Source organism: Ictalurus furcatus, chromosome 22 (genome assembly GCF_023375685.1).
Source record: "Ictalurus furcatus strain D&B chromosome 22, Billie_1.0, whole genome shotgun sequence".
NCBI lineage: Eukaryota > Metazoa > Chordata > Actinopteri > Siluriformes > Ictaluridae > Ictalurus > Ictalurus furcatus.
Genome location: NC_071276.1, coordinates 2,327,394 through 2,347,964, shown reverse-complemented (window position 1 = coordinate 2,347,964; position 20,571 = coordinate 2,327,394). Strand labels below are relative to the sequence as shown.

At 39.9% G+C, this 20,571-nt stretch overlaps 2 protein-coding genes across 2 annotated transcripts; both read right to left on the bottom strand.

Moving 5' to 3' along the window:
• Positions 1-381: 381 nt before the first annotated feature.
• Positions 382-12,095, bottom strand: oclnb (occludin b). The gene is made up of 9 exons (XM_053610477.1): positions 11,915-12,095; positions 11,289-11,356; positions 10,466-11,153; positions 10,212-10,376; positions 6,975-7,093; positions 4,032-4,139; positions 2,437-2,608; positions 1,951-1,992; positions 382-1,252 (listed from the first exon to the last, which is right to left on the bottom strand). The coding sequence occupies exons 2-9, from the start codon at positions 11,324-11,326 to the stop codon at positions 1,154-1,156; spliced, it is 1,431 nt and encodes a 476-aa protein (XP_053466452.1). The 5' UTR covers positions 11,327-11,356; positions 11,915-12,095; the 3' UTR covers positions 382-1,153.
• A 2,688-nt stretch (positions 12,096-14,783) lies between these two features.
• On the bottom strand, positions 14,784-20,371 carry marveld2b (MARVEL domain containing 2b). Its single transcript, XM_053610475.1, has 7 exons — positions 20,285-20,371; positions 18,728-19,930; positions 18,446-18,478; positions 18,180-18,355; positions 17,768-17,939; positions 17,177-17,227; positions 14,784-16,742 (listed from the first exon to the last, which is right to left on the bottom strand). Exons 2-7 carry the CDS (start codon positions 19,904-19,906, stop codon positions 16,623-16,625), a joined length of 1,731 nt encoding a protein of 576 aa, XP_053466450.1. The 5' UTR covers positions 19,907-19,930; positions 20,285-20,371; the 3' UTR covers positions 14,784-16,622.
• Positions 20,372-20,571: the final 200 nt, after the last annotated feature.

Here is a 20,571-nt window from a genome sequence, read left to right as displayed (position 1 = left end):
TCCGGGTTTGTGGCCATGCTTTTTTTAAAAATTATTATTCAGCTCACTTAACTTCATTCATTTACATTTCCTTCATTTATTTACATTTCATTCATTTACACTTCCTTATAGAACAAAAATGACAAAATACAAACTCCAAACTTCATAATGTGTAGGGGGTGAAAACCCAAGAAAATAATACATTATTAATAACTTGTTCAATAGAGAATGTTCATGCAAAAGTGTTTTCTAAAGACTGAGGAAGAATACAGAACGAATTATGCAAAAAAAAAAAAAAAAATTAAAAATATTTTATTTAAAAAAGCATAATACAAATCAATGTCACAAACTTGCATTAAAAAAAAATATTCAATGAAGTAAAATTACAGTTGCCCAAAATGCTGTAGAAACAGAATATTACAGTATTATATAATAATAATTCAATATTATAGCAAATTATATAATATAATATAATCAATAATAATCAAAAAGAAAGACATCATTTACAAAAATGAACTCAAATCAAATACAATTTTTTTTAAAAAAATGTCAGAAGCTTTTATTCCCTTCGGTATATACACGTATGAAACACATTGTATTTGTTGATCCGACAACCCTGATGATTAAATTGGTCAAAATGGAAAGTTTCTTCCTGTATTTAATGTCCTAATTAGAGGTAAGTTTATGTGGCTGGAACGTTCTGCACATTTATTTTGTTCGAGTGGTCACGCTGGACCGCGGTGTTCAGTGCTGCAGCTCTCGGCCCGAGTGCGATCCCAAAACTTATTCATATTTATTTTTTTAAAAAAACAAAAGTATACAGAAGAGGCACGGTACACACACGCGCCCTGATTAAAAACAGCAAGATACTGAACTTTAAGGCAAAGAACAATCTGCATCCTGCATCCTGGTTTCACATTTCTCACGTCACTGGTTATCATACAACAAAGAGCCACCAAAATAAAATAAAAATAAAAACACACAAAAGAGCTGATGTTACAGTAATAGAACAAAAATGTATGATAAACCTAGATGAGCAAAAAAAAAAAAAGCTTACTGTTTTTGCAATGGCGCAAAAGCAGTAACGTCACAATAAGCTGAGAGGCCGGAACAGGGGTGACAAAAAGCATGGAAAACTACACAAGGAAACAAAAACACAAGGTGCCCGAGCTGCTCATGGTCTCCGGTCGTAATCGTTCACCCTCCTCTTGAGCAGAGACAGTTTGGCTTTCAGCTGCTTGCTTCTCTTCTTCTTCACTTGGTATTCTGAAGACTGTGAAGAACACAATGAGAGAGATCATGAGACAACATTTAAAGAAGACTACAGAACTAGAACGTGCATCGTTTTCATGAGAGTTGATGGAGAACTGATAAGTCTCAGAGTTGATGGAGCAAAATAACCTCCTGAATCAGATCTGCACATGAGATCATGCGCAATATATCTCACTAGATGCCTTCTGGAGGAAAGGTTTTATTTAGAACCCTACAACAATCTGGTTCCCTATTAGATACGGTACTACATTAAATAGATGTTTTCTTAGAAGCTTGAATCTTTAATTATTTAAAAGGACCCTTAAATAACCCCTGAGGAACTAGGTGAATGGGTAACTGCTCCAAATTATGGGACATGGTAATTGTAGACAATTATTGTCAGGCGTTTAACATTTATCTGAACTGTCTTGGTACTTGTAGATGCACTTATTAGGCGTTTATTGGTGCTTCACTGCTAACAGAATTACGTCTACAGGACGTTTTCAGAGATTATAAGAATGTTATTAGGTGTGGGCCAGCGAGAGATACCCTGATCTCCTCAAAACATTCCAAGCACACCTTCCTGCTACTACAGGGACATAAGACCAACACAAGACCAAATGTTTACATGGCTGAATGTCGTGAATGACTCTATTATCTTGTGTTAACTCAAGTCACGATAAAAGGAAACACACAACACAATGGATGAGCGTTTCTTACCCTTTTCAAATTCTTCAGTCGGGTGTATACCTCCATGGCATCCTGATTTGGACAAGTAAAAAAAAAATAAAGTAAATAATGATTGAACAAATGACGCTGGTTAAAACATCCAGTGAACACAACGACATTTAAAAGACTCGATAAAGACGTCTTCGTTGATGTTTAAGTGAAGTCTAGATTTCAGCCAGGGGAACGTTTTAAATATATATATATATATATTAAATATGACTTTGTGCTTGTGTACAAGTGGTCAACTTACTGTAATTAAATTTTTATTTTTTTTAAAAGATGTACATTTAGTGAGCACGATCAGCAAAAATGTCTTTTGTCAGCCAGTTTAAGTCTGTGGTGAGGCTTAAGTTCATGATTATGCTTTAATTAAACAGTACTGAAATGATCTGTTCAGTGGTGACACACAGTTACGATGCAGTCAGAACTACTTATTGATCTGTCATTTTTTGAGGCGTGTTTCTAGTTTCCACTCACCAGGAATTGTGGGCTTCCCTCCTGAAGGCCGTCGAGTTCTCTGTCCACTTCGGCCAGGCCCAGGTTGATGTCGTCGAGCTCGGCCTGCAGACGCTTGTACTCCATGAGATCGCGGTCGAACTCGCGCTTGTAGTCCAACCGCTCTCTTTCGTTCAAGATGGGAGGGAACTCACTGCAATAGAGTGAGAGCAAGAGAGAGAGAGAGAGAGAGAGAGAGAGAGTTACACAATGATGTCATTAGACTCGCTGCAGTTTCGCCTCAGAGAATCTCCAGTTACAAAACCAGATGTATGTGGAAATTAAAACCGCCTGACCAATCAGAATCGAGAATCCAACAGTACCTTGGTTTCCAAACTTTTCCCAACGAATTCTAGATCCAAAGCAGCACTGATCTATTAGTAAAGCAACATTAGCGAATACGGCCCCTTATTTAGTGTATAAACCGTGCAGTGCACGGTGTACACAGCGACGTGCTGACGTCATGGAGATGTTGATTTCATAAGGTTACGCGCTGCTACGGTTCCTGTGCTATATATAGCAGCTCTAATTTACAGACTGTAATCAGACAACAGAACAAAAACATTCATTATGTGAACGTTTAATCGCTAATGTGATGAGAGCCGTCACACTTTCACCAAAAAAAAAAAAAACAACAGCTGAAATCCCAAGAGATCAGGAAAGTAAATGTCGCTTGATTTTGGACTGTGTAAATGTTTTTGGAAAGGTTTTTTAAAAAATGTAATTAAAGGATTAAGATGAATTTCAAAAAAAAAAAAAAAGAAATGATATCTAAATGTAACTACTAATTCCATTTACTCCTGTTTGAAATCAAACGCTTGAATCTTTGCATTGTGTTTGTTTGTTTTTCTTGTTTTTTACTTGTGCTGATTTCTCTGAAGCGTGTTCTCTGATTCTTCACTTCCGACTTTCAACACTTTTCTTACAAGGCATCTTTAGCTAAATTGGAATTTTAATAAGTCCCTGCACGGCCTAAAGAGTATCGTTCCCATCCCACACACACAAAAAAAGTAATAATAAACCCTTAACAGTGGTGCGGGTGCCTGCATTGTCCTGACTTTAAATCCAGGTTTGGACGTGAAAACATCGAACTATCCCACACTACATCAAGAACAAGAACAACAGCTACAGCAGCATGTCCAGCTATAAACAGCGTCACATCTAGGAGCTCTTGTATTACAAACACAAACACAGAGTCCACCGAGGACTGTTTATATTTCCTCACTCAGCAATTCCAGCAAGTTCTGGTTCTCAAACGCGATTACATCATCACTCGGCCCTAAAACCGCTCGTCCTTATTGACTGACGGGGAGCGGTTTTGAAACTCGCCTGACAAATAAAAGCTACGTTCATGAACATGAGAGGTTTAAACACGACAAGCTGCTCAAACGTGTTTACCAAGTTCGCTCATTCACCTTGAACTGCTTGATGAGGGTCGCTTTTTATTTTATATTTTGGGGGAAATATAAGAGAGTTATACAGTAATAAATATAAACTATAACCAGATTGGAGGAATAACCCTATCTATAACCCCCCCCCCCAACCGCCCATGTAAAGTTCATTTTAAATCTTCTTACCTGTCGTAATCGGCGTCGTCCAGCTCATCCGCCGATTCTGCTCCGGTGTCATAGTCTCTCGCTCGGCCTTTCAATACGATCGTCGTGCTGGTCGTATCGGAGGAGTCACTGTGAACACACACAGAGAAGAGAAAAACACACACACTTTCAGGCACTGAAAACGTTCAAACAAGAGAGATCGAGATCAGAGATTAAGACCAAGTCAAAGAAACAAAAAAAAATCAACAAATGACACAAAAAAAAAACAGGGTTATAAATGTACAAGAAGTATTTTTATTTAACGACTGGCCGCTAGTCACATGACTGATCGGGAATTTCTCAATACAAGGCAAAAAAAGAAAAACAAATCCCCAAAACAACAATTTTTCAATTTTCACATTTGTCTGGTCTTTTCACAGTATGTTTAAAACCGGTTAGGAATATGAATACTGAATTCTCTTTTTAAAATGGATGGCCGTCCGGTCACATGACCGCAGTACACGGCCTAGAAAGAGGAAGTCAAGAATGGCATTTTTTCAAAATGAACACGAGGGAAAGTTTTGTGTCAAATGTTACTGTTAGTCACATGACTGCTCAGAAAGGAAGGAACAGGACATGAATTTATAACGCACTGTCTGTGTTTCTTCGTCCTTCAGAATGAGGAATGATTACTGTTGTATTGTTAAGCAGCTGATAAAATAACATCTTGAGTGTGACCGATAAGGACGACGTTTTTAGTGTCCCGACATTCCAGTTTCCTAGAACTCAGGAACTTTAAATAGTTGAGTCTTACAAAGTGTGCGGTTTGATGAATCATTAGATCATTCTTTAATAGATTATTTAAAGAGCAACATTCCTTACCTCTGACATGCATACATTTGTATTTTCCTTTCAGTATATATAAGAAGATCCTGTGCCACTTAATAACTTTAATTAGAGTCTGATTCATTCGTAACTGAGTCATAATCCAATGACAATGACTATAGACCATAATTACACAACTCTGGCTTGTGATTGGTCAGAAGGTGTTTCTGACTCATTTTCTATAACAGCAGCTCTGACAGTAGTGCAGCTGCAAATCACAGGTTTATATTAAAGCGCTCGTTCTAATATGGTGTTGTTTCTATAGTAACAATGTTTTGTTATTTAACAGACAAAGATGTATAATCATTGATATTGTGAAGTTTTCTGTAAGGAGACATTTACTGAACATTTATTGGAAGGAGTTTCCAGTATCAGCGCAGTGTAACAGTCAGTAGGTTTTCCACCACGGTAACGTCTTCAGGACAGATGTGTTTACGCTTTTTCGTGGTTTCTCTGCACGGTTTGTCTCGGTAACTTCAAGAGAGACAAAAATAATGAACCAGCCGCATGTGCGTTACAGATACAGCATGAGAAAAGCGTATTAACGTCACCCAGCTCGTTTCCTGTGGAGCAGGATAGTCGAGTTTTAAGAATGAACAACAAAAGCTTTGAATGCTCTCTACATTCCACTGCATACCTGAAGCCCATCTGTAGTAAATCCAAATCCTCAGAGACATGCAGACAGTTACTTTATTCTTAAGTATAAATGAATCGTGTTTGTGTATCTATTCATAAAGAACCATAATCTGTGTGTTATCGTCACTATGAGGAACAAAATGAGAGCTGCGTATGGATGTGGAAGAAGGAAGTGAGGGAGGGGATCTTTCTAATAAAGTAGAACCAATGAAATGTATAACAACATAATTCCCAGACGTATATGAAATCAGATATAGCGATTAGATCAGAAGAGAATACTGGTTAAGGGTTTTTCAAGTGCATCTTACTTATTGCAAACTTAAATGAAAGGACAGACATGTACCAGAATAGATCACGGTTTAAAAATGATTCATTTTACTAAATAAACCATTATATACCCGTCATTTTGACCCCTGTAATTTACTGGTGCTGTGTTAGAAGACGATTTTTTTTAAATGGTAAAAGTATTTGCTTTGCGATGTCCCAATACTCGGCCATGTTATGTCATTATGGAGTTCCAGCAATCTGTAAACAAGCCCCGAGGCACACACAGCACCGAGGAATAGCACACAGAGTGTAATACTTTAGAGCTGCTTAAAAACATGTAACGATTACATGTTCAAAAACAATGACTTGGATGAATGGTGATCAGTGATTAGAAGGTAGATTACAGATCACCATTAGTGCCTGAAGTACTATGGTGTTCTTTTTAAAAAATAATAATAATAATAATTACTACAAAGTGACGGTAAAGGAGGACGACATGGCAGCTGAAAAAGTGTGCTGCAATTTTAAAAACAGTTTAAATCGCACAAAATGTATTTCTGCACATCTCAAGTCCATCCATCCTTCGGTACCGCTTATCCTACTCAGGGTCGCAAAAAGCCTGGAGCCTATTCCAGGGAGCTGGATGCCCAGGGCAGGGGACATCCTGGACGGGATGCTAACCCGTCACGGGGCACAATCGCACACACATTCACGCACTAGGGACAATTTAGAGATGCTAATCAGCCTACAACGAAGGTCTTTTGACTGGGAGAGGATACATCTCAATTCCATTTATTGTTCCCACAAAACAGAACATGGGTCCAGTGTACACTTCTTAACCTGAGAATAGTCCATAGAATCGTACTCGTACTTGTTCTTGTACTTCCAGGTTCATGTTGACATTTACTGCAGTGGCATTTGTACAAATTTGGTTTCATGAGCGTTTCTTTTCCTGGTTAGATAACATCTCTCACTAACAGTGATAATTATTAAACGTCATTTTAATGTTTAAATCGTGTCCAGGTATATTTCACCCAAGCCATTAGTGGGTGGGAATTGGTAAGACCAAATTGGGGAGAAAATGGAGGACATTCATATCTTTTTTAAGCTTTTTTTTCCAGGGGTGAAACTTCCTCTTCCACCACATCTCCATCTAACCTCAGGGCTTTGTTCAGTCTAATGGGTGTGCACACTCACCCAGGCAGATAGAGTGGTTTCGACACATCCAGGGTTTGGTCAAGATAATTCCTTGAACTGCCGATCTGAGTGTTGTGATCGTTCACGTAAGCCTCTGGCTCCCCGGACACATCAGTCACCTGAGAACAGAGATTAAACAGATTACAATTCGACCTACAACCCTGCCTCCGAGTGCCCAGTGACCCGGAATTAATCTGTTTAGTAAACAGGGTCCGGTTAGCAGAAATAAGGGAATATCAGGGAATACCCTGCCTCCGAGTGCCCACACTCTAATAAATGCTGGGTTATTTTTTCCACCCAAACGTTGAGTTGAGCCTTTTGGTTCATTTAATTGGGTTATTTTCTCAGTCTTGGCTAGTTTTTGTGTACTTTTTGTGTAACCCAACCACTGGGTTATTGGCTGGGTCATTTTCACTGACACTTGAATCAATGCACCCCTCCCCCACCCCGACGACTCAGCCCAGCTCCTTGGGTCAAATCAACTGTTTGAATTCACCTCAGGTGGAGGTAGCGGTTTTCACACGGACCACAGGTAAGTTAGTGTTCATCACTGAGTTTTTGATATTTAGGCAGGAAGCTCTCGAAAATGTATTCACTGTAAAGCAGTAACTCAGCGAGTGATAATTAACTTTGCATTACATTTACATTACATTTATTCACTTAGCAGACGCTTTTATCCAAAGCGACTTACAAATGAGAAAAATACAAGCAAAGCGATATATCAAGCAGAGAACAATACAAGTAGTAGTATTTTACCATGTACTGCTTCCTCGGTGTTGGCGTTGCACTACTAGTGTTGTGTGTTTATGCTGGCTGTGAAATATGGACTGAGGTTGTTCTATAATTCTCTGGGTCTGTATCTTATCTGAGGCTCTGAGTTAGGGTTAGCTACCTGGATGCTGTCACCAGTAGGGATGAGTGATGCTAAACTAGACCCCTATGTGTTAATAACATTATGTTAGCATACAGCTTGCAGTAATGTTAGACATTCCCATTCCCTTTTTGAAAGATAACGATAACGTAGCATTACAGCTATTCACCATGATGTAATACAGAAAGTGGGTTAACGTTAACTACATTTAGCAAGTGTTTTGGACAAGGCAGGCTGTAGCATTAGGAGCATGGGTTATGGGTTAGGTTTCTTCATGGATTTGGTGAATGTTAATGTTGAGTAACAGGTGCAGACAGTCAGTGGATAATGGAACTTAGCTAGCTCAGTAATGTGGAGGCCAAAAGTTCTTCACAAGATTAACATGACGAAAAGAGAGGATGAGGTTACAGTAGGTTGTAATGCTTTCCACTATCTCTGTAATGTTGGTTACATTAATTAGCTTGTGCAAAAAAATTGGTGGTGAGGTGCTAAAGGCTGGAAAATAAATATTCACAAGTTAGCTAGATTTTCCTGGTGAGCCTACAGCACCATTTTGTTGATTAGGAGAGCGGAGGTCACGTTTCCAAAATTACACAATTTGGGATTGTGTAACACACTTTCTCTGTTAAAGCCCAAAGGCGTTTGTGCATATTTTGTAGCTAACAATTAACCAATACTCTTTTTGCTCTTTTACGTCTTTTCAGATGGAAGGGAGTGGGACTCTTGTCTTCTACATGGCCGAGAGATTTATAAGACGCATCAACTCCGATTCTTACATCTGACAAATGTTTTAATGATTTTAATAAATGTCACTGGAATTTCATGCAATTGTTTGTTTACTTTGGGAGCATTTTAGTAGAATTTTAGCATGCAAACAAATTGTATTTTAGGGAAATTGTAGGGGGAAAAAAGTATAAACATCTGTGTTATTTTGTGTTATCTTTGTGTGGAAATGTTTAACACACAGCACGTGTTAAATGTACTAACACACTGACTGTGTTAAAAGCAACACAAAATGTATTGTCCTTAACCTAGACACGCAGGTGTGTTAGAAATTAACACATGATTGAGTGAAGTATCAATATACTGACCCATAAACCCATTGCTGTACACTAGAAACAGCACAAATGTGCGATAACAGTCCAGTTTACATGACATTAAATGTACCGCTATCTTCGTTAGCTTGGGCGTACTTGTTTGTAACGTCACTGGATCGTAAGTCGGTTCCTCAGTTTATTGGATGTTTTTAAACGTCTCCTTTGATCAAAATCTGATGTTTCTGTCTTAAATATATGACTTATTCCAGTCATTTACTTCCAAGTCCATATATAAACACCACTTTAGCAGTTCTATACATTTCTGAACAGCTTGTGTAGAAATAAAGATGATGCCATGTTGACGTATTTGTTTATAATGTGGTATATTTGACATTTTCAAAAGGTAAAAATAACCCTGAAATTATTAACCCATTTATGACAAATTAACCCAGCTTTTTTGTAAAAATCAAACCATCCTTTGGGTTGAAAAACAAGCCATTTTCTGGGTTAAAATTAATAACCCAACTTGATGGGTTAACCCAATTTGGGTCGTTTTTAACCCAGTGCTTTTAGAATGCAGTGACCCGGAATTGGTCTACAGTAAACAGGGTCCGGTAATAAAATTTTATTAGGGAACAGGTAATACAATTTTATTAGGGAATATCCTTCAGATACTATCAAAACATCCTTAAAGCAAGCTGATTATTTTCATCATCAGCACAGTGACTAAATATGTAGCACCTGTTACTGTTTTTTGTTATGTGCTGCTTTAAAGCACTGTTGTTGTTTTTTCTCCCTTGTTGTCAACTAATTAATTCTTATTCTCTCTCTCTCTCTCTCTCTCTCTCTCTCTCTCACTATCTTCTCTTGTCTTTCTCTCTCTCTCTCTCTCGCTCAATGGTAAACAATATGAAAGAACCCTGGTAGAACCAGTTCCACCGGTTACTATCTGCAGATACCAGGACACAAAAAAGTGGACGAAACTGCCAAGGCTTTCACTGGCATGAAAATTCTCTCAGGCCATGTACTGCCTCTGTCTGACATGAATATCAGCAGAATTTTAAAAGAAGAAGGAAGTCAGAGGACCACCTTCTCTTGGTGCAAGTGGTTTGCTGTTTAACAGGGCTACTTCATTTTAACTTCATTTACTTCAAACATTAGCTGCTTTCACAGATTGTAAGTTAAGATATAGTAAGCAATTCAAGGGCCTTTGGGTACCTTGGACACACCCAGAAATTTAGCCACAATGCCTTTTCCTTAATCCTGAATTGGTACAGATATTAAGTGCGAAGGAGCAAATGTGCAGCAAACCCACTGCGTTCTACTCACCCATTTTTCGACGCCATGAGGAAAGCCGTCTTTGATAGAACGGGGTTCCTCCCAGAGCACGCGGTGCATCCCATACCGGTTAATCTGGGAACGGCTTTTAATGGCAAACGCCATCATAATGATGAGTCCTATGCTCACCAGGAATCCAAAAACAATAGCAATGGCCTGGAAGAAGCACGAAGGAAAAATCAAAGTAAAGAATTTGCCTTTAATCATTAATTCCCCCCCAACCCCCACAAAAGATAACTGCTCACCTCTTGAGGGTCCACCACACAATAGTGATACATGTACTGGTTTATTATAAGGGCTGATGCCTGTGCTTGGTTCTGGTTCTGGTACTGGGAACACAACTGCCAGATCATGCTGTACATCATGGATCCGCTGTTCTGTGCCATGGGGTTGACGGACACCAGGTACACCACGCTAGCGATGAACATGAGCAAGGCCAGGATCGCACAGATGATGATACTCACCAGGTAGAACCTGGAGGACTTGGTTGAGCTCTGCCTTGAAACCACAAGGATGAAGATGACGAGAATGGTGATGAAAGTGATGGCGGCGATGGCGATGATGAAGCCCTTGCCTGTCGCAGGGTCCATGTAGCCCCCGCCGTAGCCCCCGCCGTAGCCGCCCCCATAGCCATATGACCCGCTACCGATGCCGCCTCCGTACATGTTCGACCCGTAGTAACCCCCACCACCCATACCACCCATACCACCCATACCACCCATGCCGCCCATGCCAAAGCCTCCGAGTCCCATGCCATCCATGTTGTAGTCCCACGCCAGCGTGGACGCCACGCACACGAACACTGCCACGCACATGATGATGACAATGATGCTCAGGATCTTCATCACACCGGGTGGCGACGTCCAGCGGTAGAAGTGGAGCACTTGCTCGTCGGGGTAGTGCGAGAACGTGTGATGTGACATTCGGTGAGGACTAAAGAATTAGAAAATGAATCACTTAGATGAATCAAGTCTCCTACCTACATGATTCCCGAATCACAAATCGATATATATATATATATATATATATATATATATATATATATATATATATATACACACAACTTACGTCCGCTTACTGCTGCTGCTGTGTCTAGGTGAAGGCATGATGGGGTCTTCTGGTAGATGCTTGTAACCCTGTTACAAGCCAAACAAATAACTTTTTTTTGTTTTTGTTTTTAAACAATACATGAGTTTACCTCTAACACGAAGTCCAGAACCTACATTTATCATTTTTATCACATGAAGGCTACAAATAAGACCGAAAGTGATATATTTAACAAGGACACTGTCCCTGACAGACTTTTTTTTTTTTTTTACATTTACATGTACAACCGCAGAGTTTTACATAGATGATAATGATGGTGATGATTTCAATCTTGCGACATGCTGTAGAGAATGCGGATGCTGCTTTAAAGGTGTTTAAGGGAATAAGACCAGGCTGTTAGGCTGAAAGAAACAACTAATTCATGCGGTCAGGTGCCTATAAATAGACTTTTGGAAAGAGAAGACGAGAAAAAATAAGGAGATAAAGAATAATCGGTGAAAGCGTGCATTTAATTGGACATAGTAGAAATTAAAGACGCACGAGACGCACCTAGGCTATTTATTCCTCACGCGCCACAAAAATATATGTTTGTTTGTTTTGTTTACATTACGCCTTATCTACAATTTAGTGAAAAAAGGTGTAATTACCTTAGATTAATCCGAAATCCAAACCAAATTGAGCCACACAAGGATATTACACACCTGTTCCCCTGCGCTACAGACACCCGTGTGCTTAAACACAATATATACTCTCTCGCGCGCGCGCTCGCGCTCTCTCTCTCTCGCTCTCTCGTGCCGTGAGCAGTGCGCAACAGGTACAGGTACACAGCTCGGGCCACGCCCTTTAGGACCGGCCGCATCTCTCAGCAAAGCCCTGAGGGTGCAAATGTCGCCTACTATTGCGCATGCGCATTTCATCTCGTTTTTTAAATTTTTATACGTGTATACATTTAACCTAATTTTATGAACTTACACACACAAAAAAACCACATACATGATGCCAATATTTCACACATTTGAAGTTATTTTCTCATGTGCTGGTACCATTTTCAAGCCTATATTCTGTGAACACTGAAATAACTGCTACTGTATTCTTTTCAGAAAGTGTAGCTAATACAGTCTAGTGTGAATAATTACTCATTAAAAACCGTGTTATAACTAGGAGACTTGAAATAAAGCTTTCTTTGGATGCTTCATAACATCCAGCGCTTTGATCCAGGGTTCGAACCTGAGCTCGAGCTCGAGTTACTGTCTGTGCGGAGTTTTGCACGTTCTCTCGGGGTCTGCGTGGGTTTCTTCTGGGTTATCCGGTTTCCTCCTGCTGTCCAAAAATAAGCCGGTAGGTTGACTGCTATGCAAAATTGCCCCTAGGTGTGAATGTTTGTGTGTGTGAATGTTTTTGTGCGAGTGTGCATGGTGCACTGCGACAGCCTGGCGTCCCCCTACCAGACTGTATTCGCACCTCACACCCAGTATTCCCGAGATTGGATCTGGTTTTACCTCAAGTCTGACCAGGACAAAGTGCTTACTAAAGATGACTGAATGGATGAATGTACTTGGAACAGTGCCAGAAGCGAATATTTTTTTTTATTTCATTAGTAATTATGCAATGAAATGCTCACCTAAGGCAGAATGTTCCAGTTTCCAGGCACCAGACTTCATGGTCAAAATGGGAGTGAACACAAAACATTGCTCCCTTGGCATCATTTTTACCTTTCTACATCATTTTACTTTTCTACATTGTTTCCTATCATGTAAATATGTTGTAACAGTGCTTTTAATTTATATTTCTAAGGTTATTTGGGTCATCTGTGCGCAATGATACCAACACCTGATACAAGTCCTTTTTTAAGGCCTGTCCGGTGTTTTTTCAGGTATTCGTGTTCCAGGTGACAGATTTAGTCTGATATTGCTTATGGTGATGTAATAACTACAGTAGTACTTTCATGACCATTTGCCTCACACCCACACCCACACACACCCACACACACTCACAATGCATCCATGATTTCCCCTTTAAAGTCAATGGAACACATTTAGAATATATGAAAAAACTGAAAAAAGGCCTTTAGTGTGTATCATGTACCTTTAAACCTCTAATCGTTAAGGTAAGTAAGTAAGTCCAATGATTTACACATATACAGACACTATATCCACAAACCCAGGTGAAAGATACATATTTAAGGTACTACTCCAGCTACAAAGAATGATACAATTTAGAGCGTAACAATATTGAGAGTGCAAACCGAAAACTCTTTCTAAAACAGTGAGATTAGGTATCAGGAGCACTGTATGGTGGAAGCCATGCGCTCTCTTTGAAACTAGTTGTGGTAGTAAGGTGAAACTGGCGTTCACAAACCCGTCAGACCAGTCAGCACTCACATCTCGAATTCCTTCATCACGACTATGGCATCCTCGAAACATCACAACACAACACACCATGCAATCAAAACACGAGTGAGTGTGCGGCTGAAAATAATCACCACCTGCTGTTTTAAGGTGAATGATAAGGCACGTGATATCTGCTTATATCCTTATATTTGTACACGATGTCCTACAGAAAATCACCAAATTAAATACAAATACAGCCTATGTAATGAACGCTGTAGCCTTTTCAAATGATAGATATATTTAATCTCAGAAATCAGCTGCGTCATGCAAGAACCCCATAAATACTGTCAGAACATTGCTATACTACTTTATCACTCTGGTCATCAAAGTTAAATATTTCAGACCTGAATGTTAACAAAGTATTTATTTATTTTTTTCACTTTCACAACATCCTTTTCTACGAGTCATCTGTTACAGGTTATGAATTTTTTCATAACATTCATTCAACCCTGTTTCCAGAACATATTCACCCCTGTAAAAAAAATAATAAAAGTTAGGAAAATTGCATCACACGAATTTCCTGAAGATCACGGGAAGAAGAGAAGTACATTTTCTCATGACCCCCCATTTTCATTGATGAGGTCAATTTGAAAGTACAACCCTGTTCCCTAATAGTAAAGGAATACTATTAGCACAGGTGCTAGCTAACAGCATTGTGTATATATGCTAATTCTATGCTAAAACTTGACCCTGTTACTTATTTAAAAGTTAAATACAGCCTGCCGGCTATGTAACCTTGTAAATATGAGATTGTTGCCTGACATTAATGGTTAAACGTGTGCTTTTCTTGGATTGAAAACATTTCAAGCACTTCATTTCATTTCAAATTTCTCTCAGTTTGATCTACTGAAAATATGGTGTTTCCAGGTAAATGTGGTGTTTTCTGAAAATATGGTGTTTTCTAGAGTGTGTCCCAATAATCTCCATACACTGGGGAAATTAATACTTTTTAGCAAAATGTCCCCAAATATTGTTGATAATACATTCTTCTTTTGTCAAAGGCGTTGTTAAAGCGTAACTGAGAATATATATATATATATATATATATATATATATATATATATATATATATATATATATTCTCAGTTACGCTTTAACAACGCCTTTGACAAAAGAAGAATGTATTAGAATCGTTCTCATGGTTGGATCAGGAAACTGTCACAAGCTTGCGATGGACTTTAACAGGAAACATGGCAAGCACATTTTGTCCATTAGACCAGTGGTTTTCAAAGTGGAGGCCGCCAGGGGGCGCCCAGGGGGCCACAACAATTTGGTGTGGAAAATAAATAAATACATGATTCTCACACTCAGACAACCAGACACACACACACAATCAATTCCTAATGTAATGTAATGTAAAGATGTAAGATGTAATTATTAATTAAAAAGGGGGATAAATTCAGAAGTCTGTATTTTTAATGTGTTTTAAAGACATCTTGCAAAAGGGGGGCTTCGGTCAATTGTTAATGCCATCTGGGGGGCCTTGTCCTGGAAAAGTTTGGGATCACCTGCATTAGACAGTGGATATGATTCACAACAAGGTTAGTGTATGAGAGATTTGGTGGCACTTGGTCAAAGTTTTGGCAAGTTAAGCTTTTATTAGTAAAAAAAAATTAAAAAATTAATAAAATGTCCCACAGGAGAGACTGATCTAGGCTGGATCAGATCTCATTCCCAACATTTTGATTCGTTAGGAGTTTAGATCCTTGAAGTCGTCTCATACAAAGCACAGTGATGTTTGAAAATGTCCTGAGGAGAGAAAGTTGTTTCTTCTGAAATGTAAAAAATTTAAAGTATGAGGTGAAAGAAAAAACTCAAGTAGAGATAAAAGTAACACACAATAACAAAAAAAAAAAACAAGACAATGTATAATGTCAACGAAAGTTCTATTTTTTACTCTCCTGATATAAAAGTGTGCAAAATATATACATATTTCTTGTAAAATTATGGTAAAAATCACATATGGTGTAGACAGCTGAAAAAGAAGGCAAAAAAAGAAGCTTTTTAGCTCATCTAAAATAATCTACATACAGTCCATTTCATAAAGCAATAACATCCAGCAGTGCATACACAGTTATTCTGTAGAAACATTGGCCATGAAGTTTAAAATTGAATTTAAAACATCTTCACATATCGCATGGATCTCCTGTTAAACACAAAACTATTACAAGAGTTCACATTTTAATAACCGGTTGCTACCTTAAAAAAAAAAAAAAAAAACGCAATCTCACACAAATTTTCCTAAACATTCTAACGAGGCAACGTGAATTCGATTTACTTTGTATAAATGAAGATGTGAGAAAAGTTCTGACACAAAGCCACACCCATCACCCTAACGATACACTTCTGAGAATCCTTTTTCTCCTTCTCAAAGTGTAAAGTTAGTTTAAAAGTTGTTTATTTTCTGGAAGGTCAGGATCATGTGAAATTATAATTTTTTTTAAAAAAATCAAATGAACAAATTAAAAAGAAAATAAAGTACAAATATATCGCATCTTTTCACGTATTGAAAGTTTAAAATTCCTTCCTGTAAGTGGCGCTAGTTGAAGTGTTAATTCAGCTTGACTGAACTAGCAGGAATGTTGTTCCTGTGGACACGCTCAGATATCCTGTTCCACTCCAGGAGGCTGCCTACGAAGACAGAATGACGACACCGGACTTTTTGGCACATGTTTAGTTGCGTATACTAAAAGATGATTAATAATTTAAATAATTAGGGTTGTTTTTTTCTCCTTCAAAGTAATAAAAACACCAAAAAAAGTTTTATCCATCTCAACCATTACAGCATTGTATACAACTTCACACACGCAGCACTAGTGTTTATTTTACAGTGAAGTGAAGCGTCAGATATCAGACTTAACCCTGGATTCGTGCCACAGTGTACCATATCTCTCACACACACACACACACACTTTAACGCTGTCAGCACTCTGGCTTAGTGATGATGTCAGACAGCAGAGTGATTTTAACTGTAGCCGTCATTCCAGTCCATCACTTTGTCATATTCCTGGATCTTCTGCTTGATGTGCGAGAGTTTGTTCTTAAGGTACTCGCATCGCTCTTTCTTTTCAAGGAAAGTGGGGTCCTGTAAGAGCAGACACACACACACACGCGCACACACACACACACACACAGGTAAAATGAGTAACACTTATCTAGAGAAATTGTTACAGAAAAATAAGTCAAATTTCAGATTGCTATAAAGCGCGAGAGTTCCTGATACTTGGCGCCGGTTTTCCAGAACAAAGAATATATTTTTTTTTAATCCTGACTGTAATATGACCCAAAATCGGACTGAATACAAGTGTTAATAATCAGGCAGAGCCCATAGTTTAAAGCATAACAAAACCCATGAACTAAAGTAGGGAGACCTCAATAGCCTAAAGCTTACATTTCTCCTAAAGAATTGAAAAGATTACGTTACCCATAACAATCACAGCGGTATCTGGACACGCCCCACTTTGAATACGTTCCATAACGTCGAACAGTTATAATGAGAAAGACCGAAGTCACACTTACGTTTTTCTTCCTCTGGTACTCCTGCATGATTTGACTGATCCGCTCTTGTTCCTATAGGATTTGAAAGAAAGGTCACTAAATGAATCACACACAGACGACCAGCTGACCGGCGCTCAAGCTTAACATTTAAAAAAAAAATCTCTCATGCAGACCAAGGAAGTGCTTATTGTTTATGAAAAACAGTGGCCCATATTTAGAACAACGCTCGATGACTTGAGTTCAATTTGTATGCTTTTGAGGTCATGAAGATTCACAACCTGTGGCAGAGCTCAGATCAGATCGGATCAGATCAGATCAGGGGTCAGAGCTGCTGTTACAGAAAATTAACCAACACCTTCTGACCAATCAGAATTCAACAGAATCCAGCATTAGGTGGACTGTTTGATCGGTTGACCAAATTCTTGGTTGAGGTTAATAAACTAATCATGGCATGACCATAACAGGAAAAGGGTATCGTAGACTTGTTTAAACTAATAACCATCAATTTTAAAGAACGTTTCGATCCAGGATATCACTAGTCAATCCAAGCACTAATCAGTGTGTTAGGATCTGAGGTTTTGTTTTTCCCCCCAGTTGATTCGACGACATTACCATTTGACTGGATGGCTGAGACGGCAGGTTCTTAATCAGATTGTCCATCTCCTCAAACTTCTTGGCCAGAACCTGAACCTCAGCATGGATCTCCTTATACTCGGCGTATTGATCGTTAAACACAGCCCTGTACCGGTCCTTCTCCTCATCGGTGCGGATGGTGGGGTATTTCCTGCAGGAAAAATCACATCCTTAGTATTAAGCACCATCATTTCTTGCAGAGCGGAACTTCATCTATCCATCCTTCATCAGTACTTTCATCCATCCATCCATTCATCAATATGTCCACCCATACATTCATCAATAATCAATACATCCATCCATCCATCATCAATACATCCATCAATATATACCCATCCATTCTGCCATCTACATTGTCCACATGGTATTTAGGTTCTACGAATGAACTCACGCAACATAATCTGCAATGACCACCGGTTTAGGGATATGTCCCGCCGGTATGTGACCCCTCAGGTACTCCGGCTGCATTATAGCCTGTGGAACAGGTGTAGCATCATCCACACTGTCAGGGGAAGCCATCGTCTGAGGTTTATAGACTGGTCCCGATACACTGGATCCGTGTCCAATCTAGGGATAAAGTCGATTAGTGCCGTTCAGACCAGCTGTTTCAATTGCAAATGTGAATCCAGACAACGTTTACGTCATGAAAGTAGTTACCATGGTCATCGGTAACGATGCGACAGTCTTCATCTAAACAGAAGGAGATAAACAAATCATGAAAATGTCAGATGACTTCCTAAATTTATTCATCACCTCAACAGTGCTTCACAATTTGACACAACTGGGTCAATTTCCCTGGGTTCTATTTTTGATACAGCAATATTTTATTTAAAAAAACAACACAACATTGGTTTTGTCCCAAGAATTATACATGGCGAGCCTGAATGTGGTTCCTAAATATGCTCTCTTTATGTTAAGGCGTTTCCCCACATGGCTTACCTCTTGAGCCAGGGCCTCTCGACGAAGTCTTGCCTTTTCGTGCCTCCACAGTTTGAGACACACTCCAGCCCCTATCAGGTACAGCAGCATGGTGATGAAAAGGAAGATGATGGCAGCTGTTTGTCCAGCTTCGGTGCGGCAAAAGGCAGCACTGGGGCCGTTGTTGAAAAACGGGGAGTAGCAGAGGCCACCGCGTACCGTGTCATTCACGTACACTATAGCTGCACACAAATAAAAAACCCCCAGTGCTGCGTTTATTATACACTCCGTCACTGGCCACCAGCTGGAGTCCAGCAAGATGGTGCGGTAGTACATGGTCATCCCCAGCACAAGCAGGATGACCGTGACAATCCAGGCCAATCCGGCCACCACCAGGATGAAAGGTGTTTTGGGTCCCCTGTAGTTGGCTCCGTAATTGCCGTACATCGACCCCATGGCTCCCCCATAACTGCCTCCAATGCCGGTCTGCTGATTGTAGCCAAACAAGTTGTACCACTCGTTATCCTTGTGCACGTAGGCGCAGACACACGCGAAGACAGCAGCACCCAAGAGGAGCTCGGCGCAGCCAAGGATGCGCAACAAGCCCGCCCATGACTTCATATAGGCGTAGCGCATGTGATAATCCTCCACCTTCTCACTGTACGTCATGGCTGTGCGCGCCGAACGGCCTGATACCGATTCGATTGGCTCACCAAGCAGTGCTGCCTGCTCCTTACGTGAGTTGTAGCTACCTCCGGAGCCTCCGTACGGGTCAGTGAAAGAGCTGGGGGCGTTTGGTGAAGGTGGCCGAGAATGCGGAGGCGAGCATGGCACCCCCTGGGTAGTGCTGTTCGCGATTTCGGACGGAGCTGGTGGAAACGATTGGGTTTTGCTGCTCCGGAAGCTGCCACCACGGAAGAAGTTCTTCACAGAGTCAGGGATGAAACGGCGCACTGGTTTGATGTCCATGGCTTCATCCGGTTGGTCCTCAGCATCGTTCGGGTTGAAGTCTAGACCGACTGGCGGGTCAAACGGAAGAGGGGGCGGTGGTAAGGGGTCGGCGCTGATGGCCGGCATCACACCACCAAGCTGGTATGGGAAGTCCTGTTCCCGAGACAAAGACCCAGGTGGCACTTGATCATAGTACGGGAAATCTCGGATATGATCAAAACGTGCCGCTGACCCGTTCAATGATGTCATGAGTTTGTTTTTAGTCTTACAGCCCTGAAGGAAGAATAAAAAAAAAGACAGTAATACATGATTTAAGAGTATAGACAGAACCCAAAGTCAACAGCACTGGCTTTAAGCTTAGATACTGTCAAATATTACAAGTAAATAATAGCTTGTGTATGTTAAATAGCTGAGTTTCAGTGTACAGGGATTAGTCACGACATTTCTGTGAATGTGAAACCACCGGGAAAGCAACAGCGTATACACAATCCGTGAGAGAAAAGACTACAGACGATAATATTTATCTCTGTACATCATTAAACTCCTCACTGACATTTAAAACGAGAACGCGTGTCTGTACCTGTGTTTATTTCAAACAAACAAACACAACAACAGAAAAGCACTTACCTTTATGGCTAAACACACCCGCGCTCCACTACCTGTTTCCTCAGGTGAACGGTCGCGTCACGTGACCCGTCCTTCCGAATCTGATGACGTCACTGCCTGAGTTCAAAGCCGGATTAGCACAGGCTACAGACGCCGCCATTTCGCGGATGAGCAGCAAATCTTTTATTAGGTGGCTTCACTGAAAAGCCTGGCAAGTTAGTACTACACCTACTGTAACTATTTATTCCGTATAAACTAGGGCTTCTCAAACAATTTGTACTCAGGGAGTCCTTTAAATGTTAAATAAA